Source organism: Catharus ustulatus, chromosome 22, assembly GCF_009819885.2.
Source record: "Catharus ustulatus isolate bCatUst1 chromosome 22, bCatUst1.pri.v2, whole genome shotgun sequence".
Taxonomy (NCBI): Eukaryota; Metazoa; Chordata; class Aves; order Passeriformes; family Turdidae; genus Catharus; species Catharus ustulatus.
The window spans coordinates 1,828,483-1,848,456 of NC_046242.1; the positions used below are offsets into that span (position 1 = coordinate 1,828,483).

The 19,974-nt window shown below is 46.6% G+C and overlaps 1 protein-coding gene across 3 annotated transcripts; it reads right to left on the bottom strand.

The window, feature by feature from the left end:
* Positions 1-177: 177 nt before the first annotated feature.
* On the bottom strand, positions 178-17,347 carry GGNBP2 (gametogenetin binding protein 2). Of its 3 annotated transcripts, none has more exons than XM_033078419.1 (14): positions 17,292-17,347; positions 16,499-16,626; positions 12,747-12,827; positions 10,937-11,190; positions 10,245-10,343; positions 7,661-7,774; positions 5,954-6,157; positions 4,865-5,039; positions 3,782-3,976; positions 3,129-3,279; positions 2,768-2,893; positions 2,535-2,686; positions 1,937-2,185; positions 178-853 (listed from the first exon to the last, which is right to left on the bottom strand). In XM_033078419.1, the coding sequence occupies exons 2-14, from the start codon at positions 16,589-16,591 to the stop codon at positions 650-652; spliced, it is 2,097 nt and encodes a 698-aa protein (XP_032934310.1). In that variant the 5' UTR covers positions 16,592-16,626; positions 17,292-17,347; the 3' UTR covers positions 178-649. The 3 variants fall into 3 exon arrangements, with proteins under 3 accessions (XP_032934310.1, XP_032934308.1, XP_032934309.1); XM_033078417.1 differs by having other exon boundaries at positions 5,948-6,157; XM_033078418.2 differs by lacking the exon at positions 17,292-17,347 and having other exon boundaries at positions 5,948-6,157; positions 16,499-16,678.
* Between the last annotated feature and the right edge of the window lie 2,627 nt (positions 17,348-19,974).

The following is a 19,974-nucleotide window of genomic DNA, read 5'->3' on the forward strand; positions in this document are numbered from 1 at the left end:
CTACAAGCTCTGCTGGGCTGGCAGCAACTCCACCATCCCCAAACCACATCCCTGGGCAGCACAGAGCTGCTTTCAAGGATTTGTCTTTTCCCAGCTCACCTTTTCCCCCCACTTCCACCTCCCTGAAGCACAAAGCTCGAGCACTCAGAGCACAAACACTGACACCCACCTCTACTCTGCATATTAATAAATATTCTTTATTTAAATTTTTGCACATTGCGCTTTAGCATATTACATCCAAAACATTTTGCAAATGGATGTCTACTTTGTAAAATCTTATATTCAGCTCCTTGTCATTCTGTACAGAATTATAGGTACAACATTACTTTGCCACTAGTTTGCTTTTTGTAAGTCTCACAGGAAGAGAAACATTGAATGAAAAGAGATGGCTTAAATTAGAAGAGAGGCTTGCACAGCTACTCAACTAAAGATACAAGCCTGGAGAAAGAACAAAATTAAGGAAATCACCTCCACCAGCCTCCCCCTGGAAAAAAAAAAAAAAAAAAAAAAAAAAAAAAGGAGAAAAAAAAAAAAAAAAGAATCACATTAATTTAAGATAAAATTTTGCCGTAAGTCACTAAATTAAGTTTGGAAGGAGAAGGCGCAGTAGTCATCTCGAGTTGCAGTGACAGACACAGCTGGGCTGGCTTCAGTTGGCTCCAGCTGTGGCCAGCCAGCTGTTGCAGACGGGCCCCTTGTGGTCGTTGAGGCGACAGTACTTGTTGAACTTCTCCTTCAGGTGCTGCCGGTACTGCTCCCGGTTGCTGTAGAAAGACTTGTTGTTTGCCATGAAGGATTGGATCTCATCCTGGGAGATGAACAGTTCCTCATCAGAAGTACACTCTGACTCATCCTGCAATGACAACGGGAATTCAGAGCTCCAGCACTGCCCTGCTGGGTGGCACAATGTCCCCAAGCTGCCCAGTGTCCCCAGGCTGCCCTGCCACACCAGCCCAGAGCCCAGCTGGCGGCTCTGGGCACCCTGCTCACACAGGGCTCAGGTCTGGGTGAGAAGCAGCAAATTCAGTTGTGAAATGGATCCAAATCCACTTCAGTCTTAGCACATTCCCATGGGAAAAGGATGGGGTTTATTAGTGGGTTTCAGGGGGAAAAAAAAAGGGGGAGAGGAAAAAAAAAAGGGGGAGAGGAAAAAAAGGGGGGGGAGGGAAAAAAAGGGGGGGGAGAGGAAAAAAAAGGGGGGGGAGAGAGGAAAAAAAAGGGGGGGGAGAGAGGAAAAAAAAGGGGGGGGAGAGAGGAAAAAAAAAGGGGGGGGAGAGAGGAAAAAAAAAGGGGGGGGAGAGAGGAAAAAAAAAAGGGGGGGGAAAGAGGAAAAAAAAGGGGGGGGGAAAGAGGAAAAAAAGGGGGGGGGAAAGAGGAAAAAAAGGGGGGGGAAAGAGGAAAAAAAGGGGGGGGAAAGAGGAAAAAAAGGGGGGGGAAAGAGGAAAAAAAGGGGGGGGAAAGAGGAAAAAAAGGGGGGGGAAAGAGGAAAAAAAAGGGGGGGGAGAGAGGAAAAAAAAGGGGGGGGAAAGAGGAAAAAAAGGGGGGGGAAAGAGGAAAAAAAGGGGGGGGAAAGAGGAAAAAAAGGGGGGGGAAAGAGGAAAAAAGGGGGGGGAAGAGAGGAAAAAAGAGAGAGAGGAAGCTGCCCAAGGAGCCTGCAGTGGGAAGTAACATTTGAGGCCTGAAGGCAGCAATAATGCCCACTTCATGTTATGGAATAATGCAATCCATGACAATGAGCACTTGCAACACAAGTTCTGTCACTGCATTCCAGTGACAATTTCTCCTCCTCTGCAAAGCATTCAGTTATAAACTGTTCAGGGAATGTGCACAAGGAACTGAACCCTGGGACTCAATTCCTCACTGGGAGTTGAGCTCTCAGCCCCTACGACTAAAGCAGGATGCTCCAACCTTCAATTCAAAGGTGATGGTTACTTACAAGGAGTTCCACTAAGCTTTTGGCACCTTTTCCAGTATCAGGGACAAGTGACATTTCTGTAGGTTCTGCAAACTGTGACACATTTTTCATATGCTCAAACCAAGGCAACTGCTGGCCGCTTTTGTCTGCGCTACAGCAGCTCTCAGCGTGTGTGTCTTTGGTCTTGTCGCGGTGAAACTCTGTGTGCGTGAGATTTCCTGAGGTCTCTCTGCTACCTGCATCTGCCAGACAGCTCCCAAGTTTCTGAATCTGAAAGGGAAAAGAGCCTGCAGTCAGCCAGCAGTGTTTAATGTGGGATATTCCAGTTGGAGACGGAAGTAGAGGGAGAAGAGGAAGGTTCAAAGGTGAGCGAGGGAAGGGATTTGTATTTAAATGTGTGCCTGGGGAGCTGGGGGTGGCACATTCACTCAGAGTGAGTAAAAGTGCACATGCTTAGGAACATACAAGAGACTCCACTACAAGCTGCTCTAGGAAGGACCTCAATTCCAAAACTTGGGATGACAAGGGAACAGGAGACCTTCTGTGCAAGTCTCAATGGGAACTTAAAATCCTTCTGTAACTACTCCCAAAGGTAAGCATTTAGAGAAGCGTTCCTTACGTGGTCATTCTCACACTTCAAAGCTTTACTTTTCTTTTTCTTCTTTTTGTTTTTGCCTTTTGTGTTGCTCTCCTCTGCATTAGCCCAGCACTCCACACAGCTGTCTCCATCCTCCTCCTTGTCATCGCAGCGATGGACGCAGGCATCGTCCCCTGCAAAACACAGCCAGGTTCCTTTTGAGATGCTGCAGCTCTGGGGATATCAAAGCATCATCATCTTCTTCCCAAACCTACCATTTTCATCATGGTTGCAGATGCCCTCAGTGCAGGCCACGTCCGAGCCCTCCCGGGACCCCGTTTCGCTGCCCTCCATGCTCGAGGAATAGCCACAGTCGCTGCCAGTACAGTGTGGAGATAAACCTGAGACAGAGGCCAACATTACTGCCATCTGTAGGAACTGCTGCACATCCTTCAGTTATGCCTCTACCAAGCAAGAATTCAGAGAATCCCAGAGAGGTTTGGGTTGGAAGGGTCCTTAAAAATCACCTTGTTCCACCCCACTGCCACAGGCAGGGACTCCTTTTTAAGTGACCACTGTTCACCCCACAAATGGCAAATGCTTTTTAAAAATGAAAAATGTTAACATTTGACATACCTTTCTTGATTTTAGGTGAGCCTAATAGGGTACCACTACTAGGACAAGTGCAAGAAGTGCTTTCATTAGTAACAATTACTTCTACACAGTTGTTGGCTTCTTCGGTGCTACCACAGGCTTTGCAGCTGCTTTCCGTGAAGTTTGAGTTCTCCTTCAAACAGAAACAAAAAACACTTGCAGGCACTGAAAGCAGCTCAGCCAGCATTTTTATAAAGGATACTCTTTCCATGAAAAAAACCAGTTGACACTCACTGATAACAGCATTGCTTAGAGTTCTTCACAAGTTCAACACAACTAAACAAAACCCCAACCAATTTACCTTGACCCACAGCCCATTAAGGTCAGCCAAGAGATCCTGAATAATAATTGCACTTAAAGATTCCCCCTGTCCAAAAATCCAGTGGTAATTGTCTACAAGCAGCATTTCAACCCTCAGGTTCTGAGTGATCTTTAAGAAATCACAGTTAAAAAATAATCTGGCATAACCTGAATTTCAGATTTAGGATTAAACAAAACCCACCCCACCAAACCCCAAAAGCTGAGGAATCCCAGGTAAGTATTTACAAAGACTCTACTCATCTGAAATAAATTCCACCAGGGACCAAAAGACAATAAAATCCTTGATGGATGAAGCCCCAACTATCCATATTTACCTTTGCCTGATTGATTTCCTTCTCTTCTGCTGCCTGCAGAGGAGCAGGGATCTCACACACACATTTATTTTTCCGTCTGTTCTTCCGCTTTTGGCGTTTCTTCTCTTGTTTAAGCTCTCTCACTCTCTCTTCTTCTGAGAACTCTTCACAGAGCTGCTCCAATCGACTAATGCCCTGCACTTTTTCCACAGCCATCTGTTTACAAGAGATTAAATCCAGTTACAGAAGTTACCACAATTCAAGTTTTTACATTTATAAAAAAGGAGAAGGAGAAGAGCCAGGAATGAAGTCCCAGTAACACAACTAATGAGTGCAGGAGGAAAATGCCCACCCAGATGCAGTCACTTGGTTTAGATTGCTGGAAACCTGTGTGTGGGAGCTCTGGGCTGTACCTATGGCCCAAATTCACATTTTTCAGAGAAGAGCTGCAGATTTTAATGCATTATTGGATCTGTGATACTCTGATCCTGTGGGAGTAGAAAAATCCTCCAACAACTAACCAGCTCAATGCTCCATTATGATCTTCCCCAACTGATTTTTCTCCTCCTTCTCTGGCGTTTTAGAAACAACAGTTCTTATGAATGGAAGATGAACATAACAAAAAAGATCTATGTCATACAAAATGGTAATTAATATTAAGTACTGTATTTTAAAATGGTAATTAATGTTAAGTATTAAAGGAGCTCTGTTTGAAGCTCAGGATCCCACAGGATCAGAGCACATTCAGAACAAGCTGAACACAACTGTTTGCAATCACTTTAATTCAAAAGCACATCCTCCATTTTTACCCATAAACCAACCAAAAACTGTGGTAGCCCGAGCTACTTTCAATGCAATCAGGTAGAAAAACAGAATTAATAACACAGAAAGTTCAGTGCACTGAAAATAAAACCAAGCCTCAATCTTTGCTATTCCAGTTTATTCCACATGGGAACAGAATCCAGTTGTGCTGTCCATGGATGCCACACAACCTTGGCACTCCTTCCAGCCCAGTGTTAGAAAGCAGAAAACAAATTCCAGTGACAATGGGCCTGGTTGCTGCAGCAGCTCAGACCCAAGTTGGACAGATCTGGATGTTTTTACCTCAAAGCTCTTGCGTAAAGCATCGACCCCCAGGTAGAAGAGCATCTGCCACGTCTGCTCCTCAGCGCGCAGCTTCTGCCAGATGCGGTGCAGCCTCTCGTACAGGTGGATGCCCAGGCAGGTGAGAACCTCCTCCTGGGCTATGTCTATTGTCTTGGCGTGCCTCTCTCTGCGTCTGGGGGAAAGGGGAACCAAAGCACAGCACTGTTAGAGCAGCTGGAAGCCAAGCAAGGGATCAAAGCAGGGCTGTTTGTTCTCTGGAGGTACAACTGCAGCTGTGTTTGCAGGAGCAGCCTGGCAGGGCTCTGCTGTGCTGCATGCAGATGCAAAATAGAAAGGAACAGGTCAAAGCCACCACTGAGAAGCAGCACTGTACTGTGCCTTGCCACCTCTGATTTCAGGTGCCACATCCTGCTCTTCCTAGTTTAAATGCCAGAGGTGCATTCTTTCATGTCCTAAAATTTGCTGGACTTCACAGCAATTATTTCACCATCAGTTAGCTCAAGCTGAATAAACACACAGGGAATTTTGTACATTACTTACCGTGCAGAGTACAAACACTTCAGTATTAATCTGCTTTATACATCTATTATCTATCAATCTGGTCAATCTGTTAAGGGGAAACTACTGTGAAAGGGTTTACCCTCCTCATTAAACAGTTATGAGGATGATCTTTAATGTCATTTCTATGGCTCTCCAACACTGAGCTCAGAATTGTCCTTTTCACTGCAAAGTTTTAAGATGCTTTAGAAAAGTTCAGAAATACACAAACGGCAACAAAACTAACTTGAATACTTGGAATTTGGCAAACCTCAACCAAGGCTCCCTTTCTATTTGGCATATTTGAACACCTCAGTGGACAAGCAGGCAGCTTTAGGGACTGAAGACATTTGGTAACTTTTTCCTTCCAAAGCACAGCTGAAACCTCCGAAGCGCTCGCTCCGAGCCTACACCGCTACAGATACTCACAACCACGAGTTCATCACACAGCAAGGAGGCAAAAAAAGCCACTTTGGGCCAAGACATTGAGGAGTCAAATAAAGAAGCAAAGCGCTAGATAGCCCACTCTAGCCAATTACATACTCATACCCTCCTGCGAACTCGGGCTCGGCCCGGCCCAAGAGGTGCGCGATGAAGTCGGTCTCGCAGCACACGTGGATGTGGCGCTCGTGGGGGCAGCAGCGCAGCCCCTCGTACAGGGCAGCACAGTAACCCTTCTCCTTGCTGCAGTCCAGCTCCCCAATCAGGATGTTGTAGGCACGCAGCACTTTGTTCTTGCAGTCGGTGCAAAACCTGCAGGGGGAAGGACAAAGTCAGGTTTGGTTCACCCAAGCGATGATGCGTCTGAACCGGGCCAAGGAGGGTTCAAAAAATGGGATTATTATAATATTTTGGTTATTATTGAGCATGAATTATCCCACCTATTCTCCATCAGTAACCTGGTTATTACCCACCTAAATTTGCCATGAATTATCCCACCCATTCTACACCACTAACCTGGACATCAAACTTCCATCCTCCGAAGGGATTACTTGATTTGAAGAAATCCCCACATGGAATTCAACTCAAAAAATCAGAAATCTCAACACTGAGCAAACAGTGCAAAATCCCTCTCTCAAGTAATCAACTACATCACCTAGCAATTCTTTAAAGTGTACTCAAGTGAGTGATAAGAAATAAGGCAAAGTTTCCTCTGGTGCCTGCTGTACAAGAGTGATCCTTGTTTCCACTACAAACATATTTTGAATTATTAGATTGCTGTGCTGATGGCCAAACGAGGGTTATTTATAACACAAAGTACTCATTTTAAACATGTGACAGCTCATGTGTGACAGGAGTACACTTATAATTAAAACACAAGCAAATTAAGCTCATTCTGTGCCACAAGAGGAGTAACCTTCAAGAGGCTACAAGATCTCTTGCTGGATGACTCTAAAAATGCAAGTCAGACAAGCTGCTCACATTTCAGCTCACAAAGCTGCCTCTCCATGCCAGCTCTGGATGGTGTTTTTTCCCTTTCCTAATGTCTGCAGCCACTTGACAGCACTAAGTCAAAGCTATTTTGCTGTTAGAGCTACGACACCTGTCTGCTTTCTGCGGTGGAAGGAGAGAAAACAGCAGTATTATTGCAGGTTAGCACCAGGAAGGCAGCCAAGGCAGTGTTTAATGTCACAGGAGATTAAAGTTATTTTGTTTCCAAAGTGTTATTTCCACAGCACCTCCACCCCCGCGCCCATCTGTGCCCCCACAGTTGATAGCAGAACCTTGAGACTGCTGGAAATTAAAACTTTTCAATCAGCACGGCAGGTCCTCTGCACATGTAACTATAATTTAATGGTTTATTTCTGCCCTGCAAGAGAGATTTAACAGCACCAGGCATAAACAAGTGGTTAAAAAAAGTGCTTTAAAGGCAGCACCAAGACTAAAATCTGCTTGCACTAGTGCAGTTCACAGGATTCTGAAATGGCACATGCTCCCTGGAAGCCTAAAAACAGACACAGCCCAAGAGCAGTGGAAGAATGAATGAGAACACACAATTTTTAAACATTAAACTGTAAAATGTAATTTAATCCTAGCAAAAAAAAAATTTAGACAAGCAGCTGTGACTTCAGAGGTCTCCACATTTTCCCTTTCATTAAACACAATATTTCACCATCTTTGTCTCATCAACCATCCCAGTGCAGCCTGGCACCACCAAGCTGAGATCTTCAGCTTCACAACAAAAAATCGACATTTTAAACCTCCCCAAAATGTGGATTCCTCCAGAGGCAGGTGTGGCTGGCTCCTCTCACATACCTGTGTTTCCTTAGGTAGGTTTCTAACGTTTCTAGGAGGCAGCTGGAGTCAATCAGGACCACTTCATCCCTGCACTCCTGGGACATGAGCTCCCACACATCCATCCAGCAGCCCCTGCACGGAGAGGAGACACAAAACTCTGCATTTGCCTCGTGGGGGGCAGCACAGCAGCCCAGCAGAGCCTCATTTTTTACCTGACTGCTCCCTGGGAAGGTCCATAGCAGAAAATGATGCTACACTTGCTCTCTTTCCTCTTCCTGTCTTCTCTACTTTTCTTAACTGCTCTTAATTTCTTTGAACTGAGTCTGCTACTGCTCCTTTCACTGTCACATAGTATTACCAAACATTTTTCAGACCTATAACATATATATTATCAGCTAGTTATTTTTCCTAAACAAATGCTATGGAAAATGCTGCTCTGATCCTTAATTTAATTTGAATTCTTTATAGGTTAAGCCTTAACATCTATGAAAGTTTGGGTGAGAACTGAGATGCAAATTTTGCTGTCCATGTTTATAACCCAGACTCAACAGGACTTTGCAGCCATGATTTTTCAAATGTTGCTTTAAGTATAAACACATACAAGTTTTTATACTTGTCAGCTGAAGACAATTTGGTAAAATAAAACAGCGAAACAAAAAAACCCCACACAACTTCCACCATAAAACATCCTACTTCAAATTTCAAAAATTTGTTAAGAGTATCAAAACAACTTTACAACTCCCATTTGGGTGTGCTAGAAATGAGCAAAAAATGCACTTTAATAACAAGTCATGTTATTTACAGCCTTGTCTACACTTGACACTTATCAGAATGGTCATTTCTGAATTATGGATACAGCAAGGAGGAAAATGGGAAGCAGCAGCCCTGTTTCCCAATTAGAGGAGCTCTCTGTGCCATCACCCTTTGCCAGGTCATAGGGCTTGCATTTAGGAGAGATTCAAAGAGCCCCAAAGGAGCTGAGGAGCCAAAAGCCAGGCACAGACTGAGGACAGCAAGTGGCATTAGCTGCTTACATAACTCCTCTAATTAAACACACAGCTCCAACTCAAAGCCTTTTTTGTGTGGAGGAGATGCCCAGCAGATGCAACTCATCTCAAGGAGATTCTTGTAAAGATGTGGAGCAGGAGCTCTGTGTTGAAAACAATCCATGAAGTTTGTTCTGTCACAACTGGGTGCCTCCACAGCCCAGCCAGAGGCTGTCTGTGCCCACTGCAGATTTATTGGAATTTGTATCATTGCTGATGCACTCTGCTCACTTCTGCACACAGCAGAGGGGTTTCAGTGAGGAAGGGAGTGCAAGTCCTGCTTCTTTAGCAAACTGCACTGCTTATCCACAGGCCATGTTCTCTCATAACCCCAAAGTTTTACCTGCAGAGTATAAAACATTGTTCTTCCTCACATCCCCTATTAACCTGCCAGCACCCAAAATACTGAAGGGATTTATTCCAGCATGAATTGAGGAAATAAAAGCAGCATTTTCCTCTCTATTCATTCAGCTTTAGAATTGTTCTACCTTGCCAAAGGGCTAACTGCAGGTTCCACAGCATCTGTTCTCACACAGAAAAGATTAAACTATTAAACATAAAAAAAACCCCAAAACCCACTTCCAAGGTGCTATGGATTTGCTTCATTTAAAAAAGAAATACATATATACACCCCCCTATACTCTCAGGATCTTGTGTAACATAAGCTTTAAACTAATTTAGTGAAAGGCCTGTAACCAAAATATAATAGAAGATAATGATTAGTTCCCAGTATCCTCAAGCAGCACAAGCAAAAATCGAGTGTCAAATTCCACATGCTTGGTATCCCAGGGGATTTAACTAAACCCAGAGAGACTCCAATCTGCATAGAAAAATACATGTCCTGTAACTGGAAACCATGAGCAAGCTTTCACAGGTTGGAGGTTTAACCAGCAGCAGAACACAGCTGAGTAAAAAAGCTCCAGACACACCAATTAAGCACAAGAGACTAATTTATTGGTCATCATATGAAAAAAAATAATAAAAGGAGCCACCCCACAAACAAGAAACCTCCCTAAAATCCACAACAGATTTACAGGGAGTGTTTTTCTGCTTAACCAGCTGGAATAAATCATTTCAGCTTCAAGACAGAGGCATATATGCATATTGTTCAGTGGTGTATTTAAAACATGCTGTCACTTTTGAGAAAATGCATTTTATGGAGTTCAGTTTTAACACTGCACCCAACCACAATAAAGCCCTTGGTTAACAGTTGTGCAAGGTATTTTTAATAATCCCATGCAAAATGATGTATATTTATATAGCAGGTACCCTTTGACCTCAAAGGGAGAAAATCTGCTGAGCAACCATTTAGGTCCAGAGCACAAAAACCAGTTTGTCTTTGTGGAGCATTGCTTATATCACAGTGCAGGAGCCATCCCTGCCCTGAGCATGCCCCAAACTCCTGGTGCTTCTCTTCCTCTCCCCAACAACTGTTTAGGTCTGCTACAATCCCACTGCTACCAGATCAGAGCATAAAAATTGGTCTCAATGCTTAAAAATAAATTAGTCTCAATACTTTGATTCCTTAAAATACTGGGCACATTAAACAGACTCACCCCAAAGGTTTTGGTTTGTGTGTGTCCAGGGAGTGTAGCTGACACCTCTTGTTCTTCTTACTTTTGGGAATTGCATCAATCATGTCATTCAGTTTGGACCTATGAGGAAAAAATAAAGTGAGGAACTTTGTATTCTGAGAACCACTGGAGCAGGTTACACTACCTCACCCTCCCCTCAGCTCAATCTCCTCAACTCTGCACTAACCTTCCCTACTTTTCCTGCTAACTGGAGCAAGAAGAACGAGCTGGAAGGCCAAGGCACACTGTGCTGAGCACTCACTGTTTGCTCTGCTGACAGCTGAGGAACTAATGGCACTGGGGGATTTATTGTGCTCAACCAAGCCCAGAAGGTTTCTCAGTGCTACCTTTCCACCCAAGAGCAGCAAACTTTAGTGGAAAAAATTAACCCTTATTTTATTTTTTTACATGCCAAGTAATGAGGCAAACACTCTTCCAGAGAGCATGAAAACCCCACAGTGCCTGTATCAGATAATGACTGAATATTAAATACTGGCACCTTCCAACTGCAATCATGGCACTGCAGATGGTGCTACCCAAGATTAGGTCTGCTTTTCTCCCAGTTTAGGCAACAAACAGCTGTAATTATGGATGCTGAAGAGGACAATGTGCTGTGACAACTCAGCATGGCCAAAAGGCAGGACAGGGAGCGGGGATGGCCGGCAGACACTGACCCATGCACGTAGAAGAGTGTGTAAAGCTTCTTGGCATCAGTCATGCAGCTGCGGGTGACTGAGAGCACCCCCTTGGGCCCCACGGTGAGGGGCTCCAGGGCAGGGTTCCCTGACTCCACCAGCTGGGAGAAGAGGCGCTCCACGCTGCGCCGGCAGCCCACGCACGGCACCAGCTGCGACAGCGCGCTCAGCACCTCCCGCGACGTCACCATCATGGCAATGTTCAGGTCCTGCTGCTTCAGCATGCTGTGTCTCTGCAAAAAGCACAAAAATCAAATCGTCAAACGCTCATCCTATGGTTTTTTCTCCTCTTTGTTGCCTCCTTTCATCACAAGTGCTGCTCTGGGATAACCATCCCAGCTGGGAAATCCTTTTTCTCCACCTCGGCACAGGTGTTGTAGGAAAAGGTCTCACACACACACCAAGTGCAAGTTCTCATCTCCTGCTCACACTCCTTTTATCTTTGGCATATGGAAAGGAAATTTTATGGAAATCTCAGTAACAATTTTTCTGCTCAGACCATGACGATTTAGCAGTATTTTTCCCATTAGAATCCCACTAGCTGGAATTACAGAAAGCACACATTACTACTCAGAGTGAAGCCTTTGACTTCAGTAATGAACATCCAAAGTCTGCTATTAATAAAACATTAATGAGAACACCTTCTAGTATTGCTTATGTCAATAAACAGTTGTAGATGTGTCAAACACATCCAGGCACACATCCTCAAAAAAAGCACACACTCTTCTATTCCTTCTCACTGCTGAATTAGTGCCTTGGCTTTCAGCTGCACTGGGGTGCCACCAGCAGAGCTGTGCAGAGCAGAGCCCCTTCCTCACAGCCAGCACACAAATCCACACTTGAGTTGTATCTGCACAGGGAATGCCATGCCAGCAGAGTATTTTCTGTATTATTGTCACATCACACCACTCAAACACCCCTCATGCACCAAGGATTTGCCACAAGTTCTGGGGAAAGGAAGAAAAGACCACACAATTCAGCAGAACTCGTAAGAGAAAGTTCTCAGCTCCTTCCATGCAATATGGAAAGCAGAGGTACCATCAGGTAACATTCAAGGTTTGTGCTCTTAGAGCAAGGCCCATTAAATCACCTGCCAAGCACTATCACTCTGCAATAACCCTCCTTCCTGCAATTAATTGCAGGAGTCACAGCAAAGCAGGAATGAGCTATTTTCACAGCCCAGCTACATTTGGCATGCAGCACGTGTCTGCACTGCTGCTGTCAGCCCTGAGCAGGGCCCTGCAGCTGCACAGCAGCAAACTCTGCCCCTCTGGACACCAAGGGCACCACTCTGCAGCTGCTACAGGTGCTACAGAGCTACAGGTGCCAGAATTTGGCACAGCAGGTTCTAGGGTTAAAATTTCTGGGGTACCACAAAACCAATTCTCACTAGTTATCTATATAAAATGTACAAATTGGCACAGAGATTCTACCCTGGTATAGGGTAGATCATAAGAACCCAACCTCAGGCAATCCACACTTCCACTTGCAAAGGCAGCTCCAAACTGCTCAGAAAAACACAAATCAAGATGCACTGAGAGGCTGCAGCTCCCACTGTAAGTTCTGAGCTCTCAGACGTGCAGCATTTGCCTCCTGACAAGACAAGGTGCAATAAACACTGTGGAATCCAGAGCACCACTGAACCCAGTGCACTTTGGTACCAATGTGTGATTGTCCCAGGTGCTGACGTGTCTGAGGCACTCCAGGAGTCACAACCTCCTGGAGAAGCAAAAACACAAACCTGAGAAAAGCAAAAAAAAAATCTCAATTCTTAGGAAACATAATTTACCTGGACGAACTGTTTCAGTTGTGTACTGTTATTCTGATGTCCATCGAGGTTCAGCACATTATCAGGAAATTCCATCACCATCTATACAAGAGAGGAAAAACAACTTAAAGAGGAGCTTTCAGACAAAACAAACAAACAAAAAAGTCAAACAGAGCACTGGTTGTTTTGCTTTCTTGGGGGAAATAAGAGTGAAATTATGTTAAATGCTCGTTCTTTTCACATAATTACTGGAGCTTGGGAAAGGATAAAAGTAACTGTTTCAGATAGTGAATGTTTCAGCAATGTAATAAATGCTTCATTAATATAATGTTCTAGAGGCAGTTTATAAATGGCAACTCTTAAATAGCTGGTAAAAAGCAAAAGTTGCTAAATGGACCACCAGTACTTATATTATCATCTACATGACTTGAAACCCTGCTTCAGTTAAAAAAATAAAAATAAAAAGCTTCCACACACTGAGATCCAAATGGACCCAACAGCATAACTCAATTTATAAAGCTCTGAGGAAACAGTCACAACAGTTTAATGACAGAGTCGACTCCTCCAAAGGCTAATTTCAAACCATATTAACCCAACAAGGTACTCCAAGGCATAGTTTGCTTTGTGTGATTGCAGCTGCAACTCTCAAGAGGCTCAAAGCAAAATGTTAAGCCTACAGAACAATGTGATTACTTGTAAGTAATTAATAACATTTCTTATCAAATTACTGAGAAACAAAGAGGGCAATTTCTTGGGAGGAGGCAGAAATCAGGAAAGTAACTTCCAGCCAAAAATCCAACAGTGCAACCATGGAATAAAACAACAGCAACTAGAAAAATGTGTAAAGCCTGGCCTAGCTCTCCTCTCTGTCCAAACTGAGAAAGAGGGAATTTGTCAATATAAATACTGAAAGTTTACGTTAAAATCTGAAAGACAAAACAACAACTTTGTTAACTAACCCCAATGCAAATAAAACTGATTCATCCCTTTTCCTCCCTCCACCTTCCCTGAGCTGTGAGGGCAGAATTAATTGCCACCACCACCTCCAGAGAACTCACCCTCACTTCTCCAGGCACTGAGCACCCCTCCAAATCAAACAGGGTTTTTCTGAGCACAAGGCACTGCTTTGCCATCCCGTGTGCCCCAATCTGAGCATTGGCACAGCTGCCTTATCTCAGTGCAGAGCAGTGCCAATCCTAACCCTCAGCTTCCCTCAGCCCTGCCCCATCCCCACCACTTTCTGCTGCAGATTTGCAGGGCTCCTACATCACCCATGTGGTGTTGCTGTGGGCCAGGAGCTACAAGCAAAAGTAAAAGCTCTATCTGCTAATAACAGAGCCAAGAGATAAATCTGCCTGTTTCTGCCCCCTCACCTTCATCTCCCACTATCAGACAACACCCCGAGGTATTTTGTACAACAGAGCAAAAGAATCAAAGACTAAATTAATTCATGTGTCTGATGAGATTTTATTAAGTGGTTAAACATCAACCACCATCACACCCTGAACTGGAAGGGAAAAAAAAAAAAAATCCTGTAATACCACATCAAATGGAATGCCTTCTAGAAACCATAAAAGCTGCTTAAGAAATGAAAAGGGCTCGAGATTGAAAACTCCTTTAATTTCTGGCTGAGCCAGGAGGAACAGGGAAGTGTGGTGCTGAAGAATGCACTCAGGGCAGCAGGATCTCCCTGCACCTGAGCTGCTTCCTGGCCTACTACAAAGCAAGAGCACATGGGCCATCCACTTCTCATTTGCAATCACTAACTCACCAATTCCAGGTCTAAGGCACAGATTAACTCTTCCAGCTAACAGGCATAGTTGTTCCCATTGTTTTTAAAATTTGACTTTTCAAAGAGGTAACAGAAGCCAGTTACTATCAATAACCACCATTATTTTTTAAAGATGGTGCTGCAGATGTAAAATTCTGTTTCAAAGACAGCTGCATGTCTTGTAATAGCTCTCATTAAGTATTTAAAAAATAAATTATAGATGACAGACAAGGAAGCTCAGAGTTCATTCACTTGCTTCTGCAGATTTTTTTTTAAATAAAAGCCTCTAGAAACCACCTAGAAATCCAAATAGTTTGTAACAACAGTAACAGAATGACAAAAAAAAAAAGATAAAAAGACACAAGGTAAGATTTTTTTTTCATGGTGAGGATGACTTGCACTTGCATAAATGCCTTTCCTCCAGATGGATATAAAACTCATTTACAGCTAGAGGACCCTTTCAATCATGAGGATAGTGTAAAAAGGACAGCAACAACACAGTGCAATTACACAGAGTTTGGGCCTGGTGTTAAATTCTGGGACTAAATCACAAATGGAATTCTAGGTCTGCTGAAGTCATCCACCTGGCAGAGCTGAATTTTCACTCTCAACTTATTATACACAACAAAAATAACAACAGCGTGGCAAGTCTGCATGACACAATAATTTTTACACGGAGTCCAGGAAGGAGTAAAAAAAAAAATAAATAAAACAGAGAAATCCACATGGAAAATGAATGGAAAATGAATGGGCACAGTAACTTTCAAGGTGTGGCCAAGCCACCAAAAATCTCTAACTTGCACTATTTCTGCACAGTGCTGGGTGTTCCAGGCCATCAGCTCCTCTAGGAGAGGCAGATGCTGCTTTGGACAACTTCAGGGGAAACTTTGCCTAATACCTGAGAGAAGCCAAAAATAGTGATGATATTTGGTATATTAATAATATGCCACCATTCAAACTGATCAAAACTAAAATACAGCAATAGGACTTCCTTCAAATGCAGCAAAACCACATGGGGACTGTCTGAAGAAATTCAAGTTTTGTTCTGGAAGGTGGAAGAATGGTTTGGGTTGGAAGAGACCTTGAAAATCATCCAGCTACACCTCCCTGCCATGTGCAGGAACACCTTCCTTAGCTGATAAAACTCAGGGATTCTTCCCTCCTAAACATCAGGAATTTAAATCACCCCCATTTTACATCACTTAAAGTAACAACAGTTACTGTGCCACTATCAGGAGAAATCAAACATGAATTTTCAAGACACCAAATTACACTAAGTGCAATTCTTATTTTCAACGCATTTTCTTGCTTTAAGAACTAAAACAAAGAGCAACCGAGTTAGAGAATTTTTTTCCATTTGCTCCGTGTTCTCCTACAATGCAATTTTTGAACCTTCCTCTAACCACATGAGGAGAAGAACCAGAAGCTGCATTTAGTTGATTTTTTTTTCCCCCTCACTGAATCTTCTGGAAACGACCAAACCACCACGTTTTCCAATCCACAGCAACACCCTGAGGTGGGAAACTCTCCGATTTGTTACGATTCTGCACCCTCGATAAACCCCGACTCCACGGCAAAGCTTTTGGAAAACGCCTTCAGCCTTTGGCAGGCTGTTGGGAGAGCAGGAGCCGGGCTGCAAGCCGGGGTTTCACGGTAACATGGCTCCCTTCCTTCCCAGCTGAAAAATGGCTTTGCTCCACCCTTGAGCACCGAGCCACGCTCGTGGCTCCGGCACAACTTGTGCACAGGCCCCGGCACAGCGATAACTCCCTCATTATGCGGCTCGCCCGCTCTCACAGCCGGCCATCAGATAAAGGAGAGAAAAAAAAAAAAGTTGCCACATTCATCTCTGTTAACCCCAAGTGTTGCAAAGTCCCAAAGATTAACGCTGCAGGAGCCTGAGGAGGAGCCAGCGAGGCCCGGCGAGGAGGAAAGGCCCGGCCTTGGGAATTGCAACACGAGGGAGGCGCGGGCACAGCGGGCCGGGCCCGCGGGGACTCACCGTGAGGGTGTCATCGATGTAGAGGGGGATCTGCCTCTTCTCGAAGGGGAACTCCTCCTCGCCGTCCCGGCACACCGCCACCAGCCGCGCCATCGCTGCTGCTGCTGCCGCTTCCTCCCCGCTCCAGCCTGCGGGCGGCCCCGGCCGGAGGTAAACACCCGCCGCGCTTCCCCGCCACACTTTCACCAGCAGCCGGCACCCAGCCTGCGCTCCCCATCGCCTGATTCACCACGGCGAGCCCGGCCCACCCACCCCGCCGCGAGGGACCCGCGCGGGCCGGCACCGGGCCGGGAATGCGGCAGCGCACGGGGGGGATGGAGACCCCGCGGGGGGGACACAGAGATGCGAGCGGGGACACGGAGCTGCGGGCGGGGATGGAGATGGAGCCCGCGGGGGAAAATGGAGCCGCCACGGGGAGATGGAGCCGCCGCCGCCCCCCGCCCGCCACCGGCCCAGCGCGGCCGCCGGGACCCGCCCAGCCCGGCCCGGCTCTGCGGCTCCTCCGCCGCCCCCGGCCCGGCGCGGGGGGAGCCGCCGCCTGCCCGGCGCTGCCCCGGCCGCCACACCGAGAGGCTCCAGCGCCCGCCCCGCCGCCTCCTCGCGGGCTGCAGCCCGGCTTGCCCCGGCAGACCCACCCCTTCCTCCCGCTGCTGCGCGGCCTCGCCCGGCTCCGCACGCGGGGCTGCGATTACGGGGAGCAGCCCGGCGAAGCGAGCGGGGAACCCCACGCTAGCGCAGCTGCCCTCACCTCCCCCCTCCCAGCAGCGCTGCCCCGCGGCCGGCGGGCCCTTACCGGCTGCTGGCGGCGCTGGGCGGCCCGGGCGCTGTGACAGGCGGGCGGCACCGCGGGTCCGGAGCCGCCTCCTCCTCCCTGCCCGCCCCGGGGCCGCCCCGCCCCGCTCTCGCGAGAGCCGCGGGCACCGCCCGGGCCCGCCCCGGGCACCGGCCTGGCCTGGCCTGGCCTCGGGGCCGTGCGGGCCGGCTGCGATCGCGGCAGGGCCCGCGGGGCTCGGGAGCGGCTCCCGGCCGTGTGTCGGGAGCGGCCCCGCCGTGTCAGGAACGGCCCCGGGCCCGGCCGTTGGCCCCGGGGCGTTGGGGGTTACAACGGGGCCGGGCCGGGCGTTACCGCGGGTAACAGTACCAGGGCTGATAAAAACGCGCTGAACTCAACGCTCTGAGGCACGGGGAGAGGCGGTGTGGGGGAACTTTGGTGTGTCCTGTGCAGGGATGAGCGTTGGGCTCCATGTCCTTGGGGCTCGCTAAATTCTCCGCCTCAGACGCTGCCCCGGCATCAAACGCAGCTCAGGCCTCGGTGCGCTGGGGCCGAGCCAGGCCGGGCAGGATTTAACAGCTCTGCTTGGCGCCTGCAGCACCCCAGTGCAGCCAGCTCGAAATCCTGTGGCTGCCTAAATGAAGCAGCCCAAAGAAAAAAGAAAAAACAACACCCCACCAAAACAACGCGCCCAAAGTCTTTCTTGAATTATTGAATAATACAGCTGACCTGTTCGTTCTTGTTGTGTATGGATATGGGCACTGAAGTCCTCACAAGAAAATGCAGGGAGGTAATTAAAGAGCAGGGTTATTTTTTTCTTGTGTCTAGATAAAAAATGATGTTTAGTGGAGGAGTTAATTCACTCGAGCTCCTCGTGCAGCAGCTGTAACAGGAACATGTGGAGTGAAGGTGCTGCACGGTGTTCTCATGGTTTTCTGCAGCAGAAAAACTGGGGTTTGTACCAAGGGATATTTTCTCACACCAGAGCATTCTGAACCACCATGAACTTAGGTCTTTGGATCACATCAACAGCACTGTCCCAGGTTTTGTATTCTGGGAGTGCACATACAAAAAGCACCATTACATTCCATACAGGTTTTATCCGTGGATTTTTAATGGTGGTTTTTTTTTTAAGTCGCTGGAACACGCAGCTTGTTTGTTATCTCCCAGTGTGCTGGAAAGGCAGCCAGCCCCTTCCTGCGCTCATTTGCATGGCCCTCTTTGCCTGGAAGAAATACCTGTTCTCTGGGACAGCGTGCCTTTGAAATAGGATACTGCCTGGAATCTTCGGGGTAACATCCGACTTCAGAAGAGACACCATGCAGCTGGGAGAGGAGGCATGCTAGAGTCTTTAAAAATAATGAGATGTGTTAAGAAGTTAGTGATGTTTAATAAAAGGTTAAGGATGAATGTAATCAGCTCTACTCTCCCACCATATCCCAGCATTTTTCTACCTGGCAGAAAGGCCATTTGGGTAGAATTATGGCAGCAAAACAATTTCTGTTTTCTTCTGCTTTACTGCTCTTGAAGTAGGTGACACATTATGGTTGAGCCATTAGTCTTCCTGCTTGAAATATCTTAAACTTTTACTCATTATGTAACAACCAAATAAAAGTTTCTGATTTTAAAAAATGCACCTTCAATCTGTACAAAGGGTTCTTTGTCCAACAGTGAAATGCAGAGTTCCTGTTCCTCCCAGCCAGCAGCTGTGGAGGTGTGTGGGGAACAGCAGTGTCCTGGTGTTCCCTTTTCACATCTTTTCAAACCCCAGCTGAGCTGTTTGCTCGTCCTGTGATCAAAGGATGCTCCCTTGCATCTCTGGGCTCTTTCAGAGGCCTGGGCAATTATCTTGTGTTCACAGGCTGAACACTCACCATTCATAACTACAGCAGTTGCTGCAGGGCAGAGCTCACTGCATTTGTTATCGACAACAAGCAATGAGAATTGTCTCATTAATTCACTGGTGAACAGTTTGCAGAATCCCACAATCACTTAGGTTGGAAAAGACCTCTGAGATCATCACGCCAAACCTGTGACTGATCCACACTCTGAACCAGCCCAGAGCACTGAGTGCCACATCCAGTCATTCCCTGGACACCTTCCAGTGCCTGACCACACTTTCCACAGAGAAATTCCTCCTCGTGTCCAACCTGAACCTCCCTGGGTGCAGCTTGAGGCCATGTCCTCTCTGGGAGAAGAGACCAAACCTGTGATTTACTCCTCAGGGCTTTCCAAGCAGGAGAAGTTCAGGATGAGAAGCTGGCATTGAGAGAGGCTTGTTCCCACTCTGGTGCACACGATCCCCTGGGTTTGCTGCTGTTGTGGCAACCCCAGCTGCAGCCCTGGAACTGGCAGCACCAGCCAGGAGCTCACCCAGCAGACCTCCCACATCCTCCCTGCTTCCCCCGGTGCACTTGGCACCTGGGTGCCCTGTGCTTGTCCAGACACAGCTCTGCCTGTCACACCCAATTCGTTCTGAGCCACACCGACAGGCTTGTGCTCACAGGAACAACTCCCTGCAGGTCCTGGGCTTTAAATATTTCAAAAATAAATATCCATGAGTAATTTTGCATAAATAAGTAGTGCCAGTTGGTTCACGAGGGAGACCTTTCTTCCCTAGGCAAGTCTAGGAAGTGTTTTAAAATAAACACATCCACCAGTTACCAGAAAACTCTGCTATAAACTGACAACTGTTTCTAAGAGG

Bases quoted from the DNA above. Each gene is read 5' to 3' on its own strand.
- GGNBP2 (XM_033078417.1), bottom strand. From the start codon at position 16,591: ATGGCGCGGCTGGTGGCGGTGTGCCGGGACGGCGAGGAGGAGTTCCCC. The intron at 10,344-10,936 runs GTCAGTGTCTGC...TTTTCCTCATAG, and splicing joins ACACTCTTCTACGTGCATGG to GTCCAAACTGAATGACATGA. The intron at 854-1,936 runs GTAAGTAACCAT...TTGTCATTGCAG, and splicing joins AAAGCTTAGTGGAACTCCTT to GATGAGTCAGAGTGTACTTC.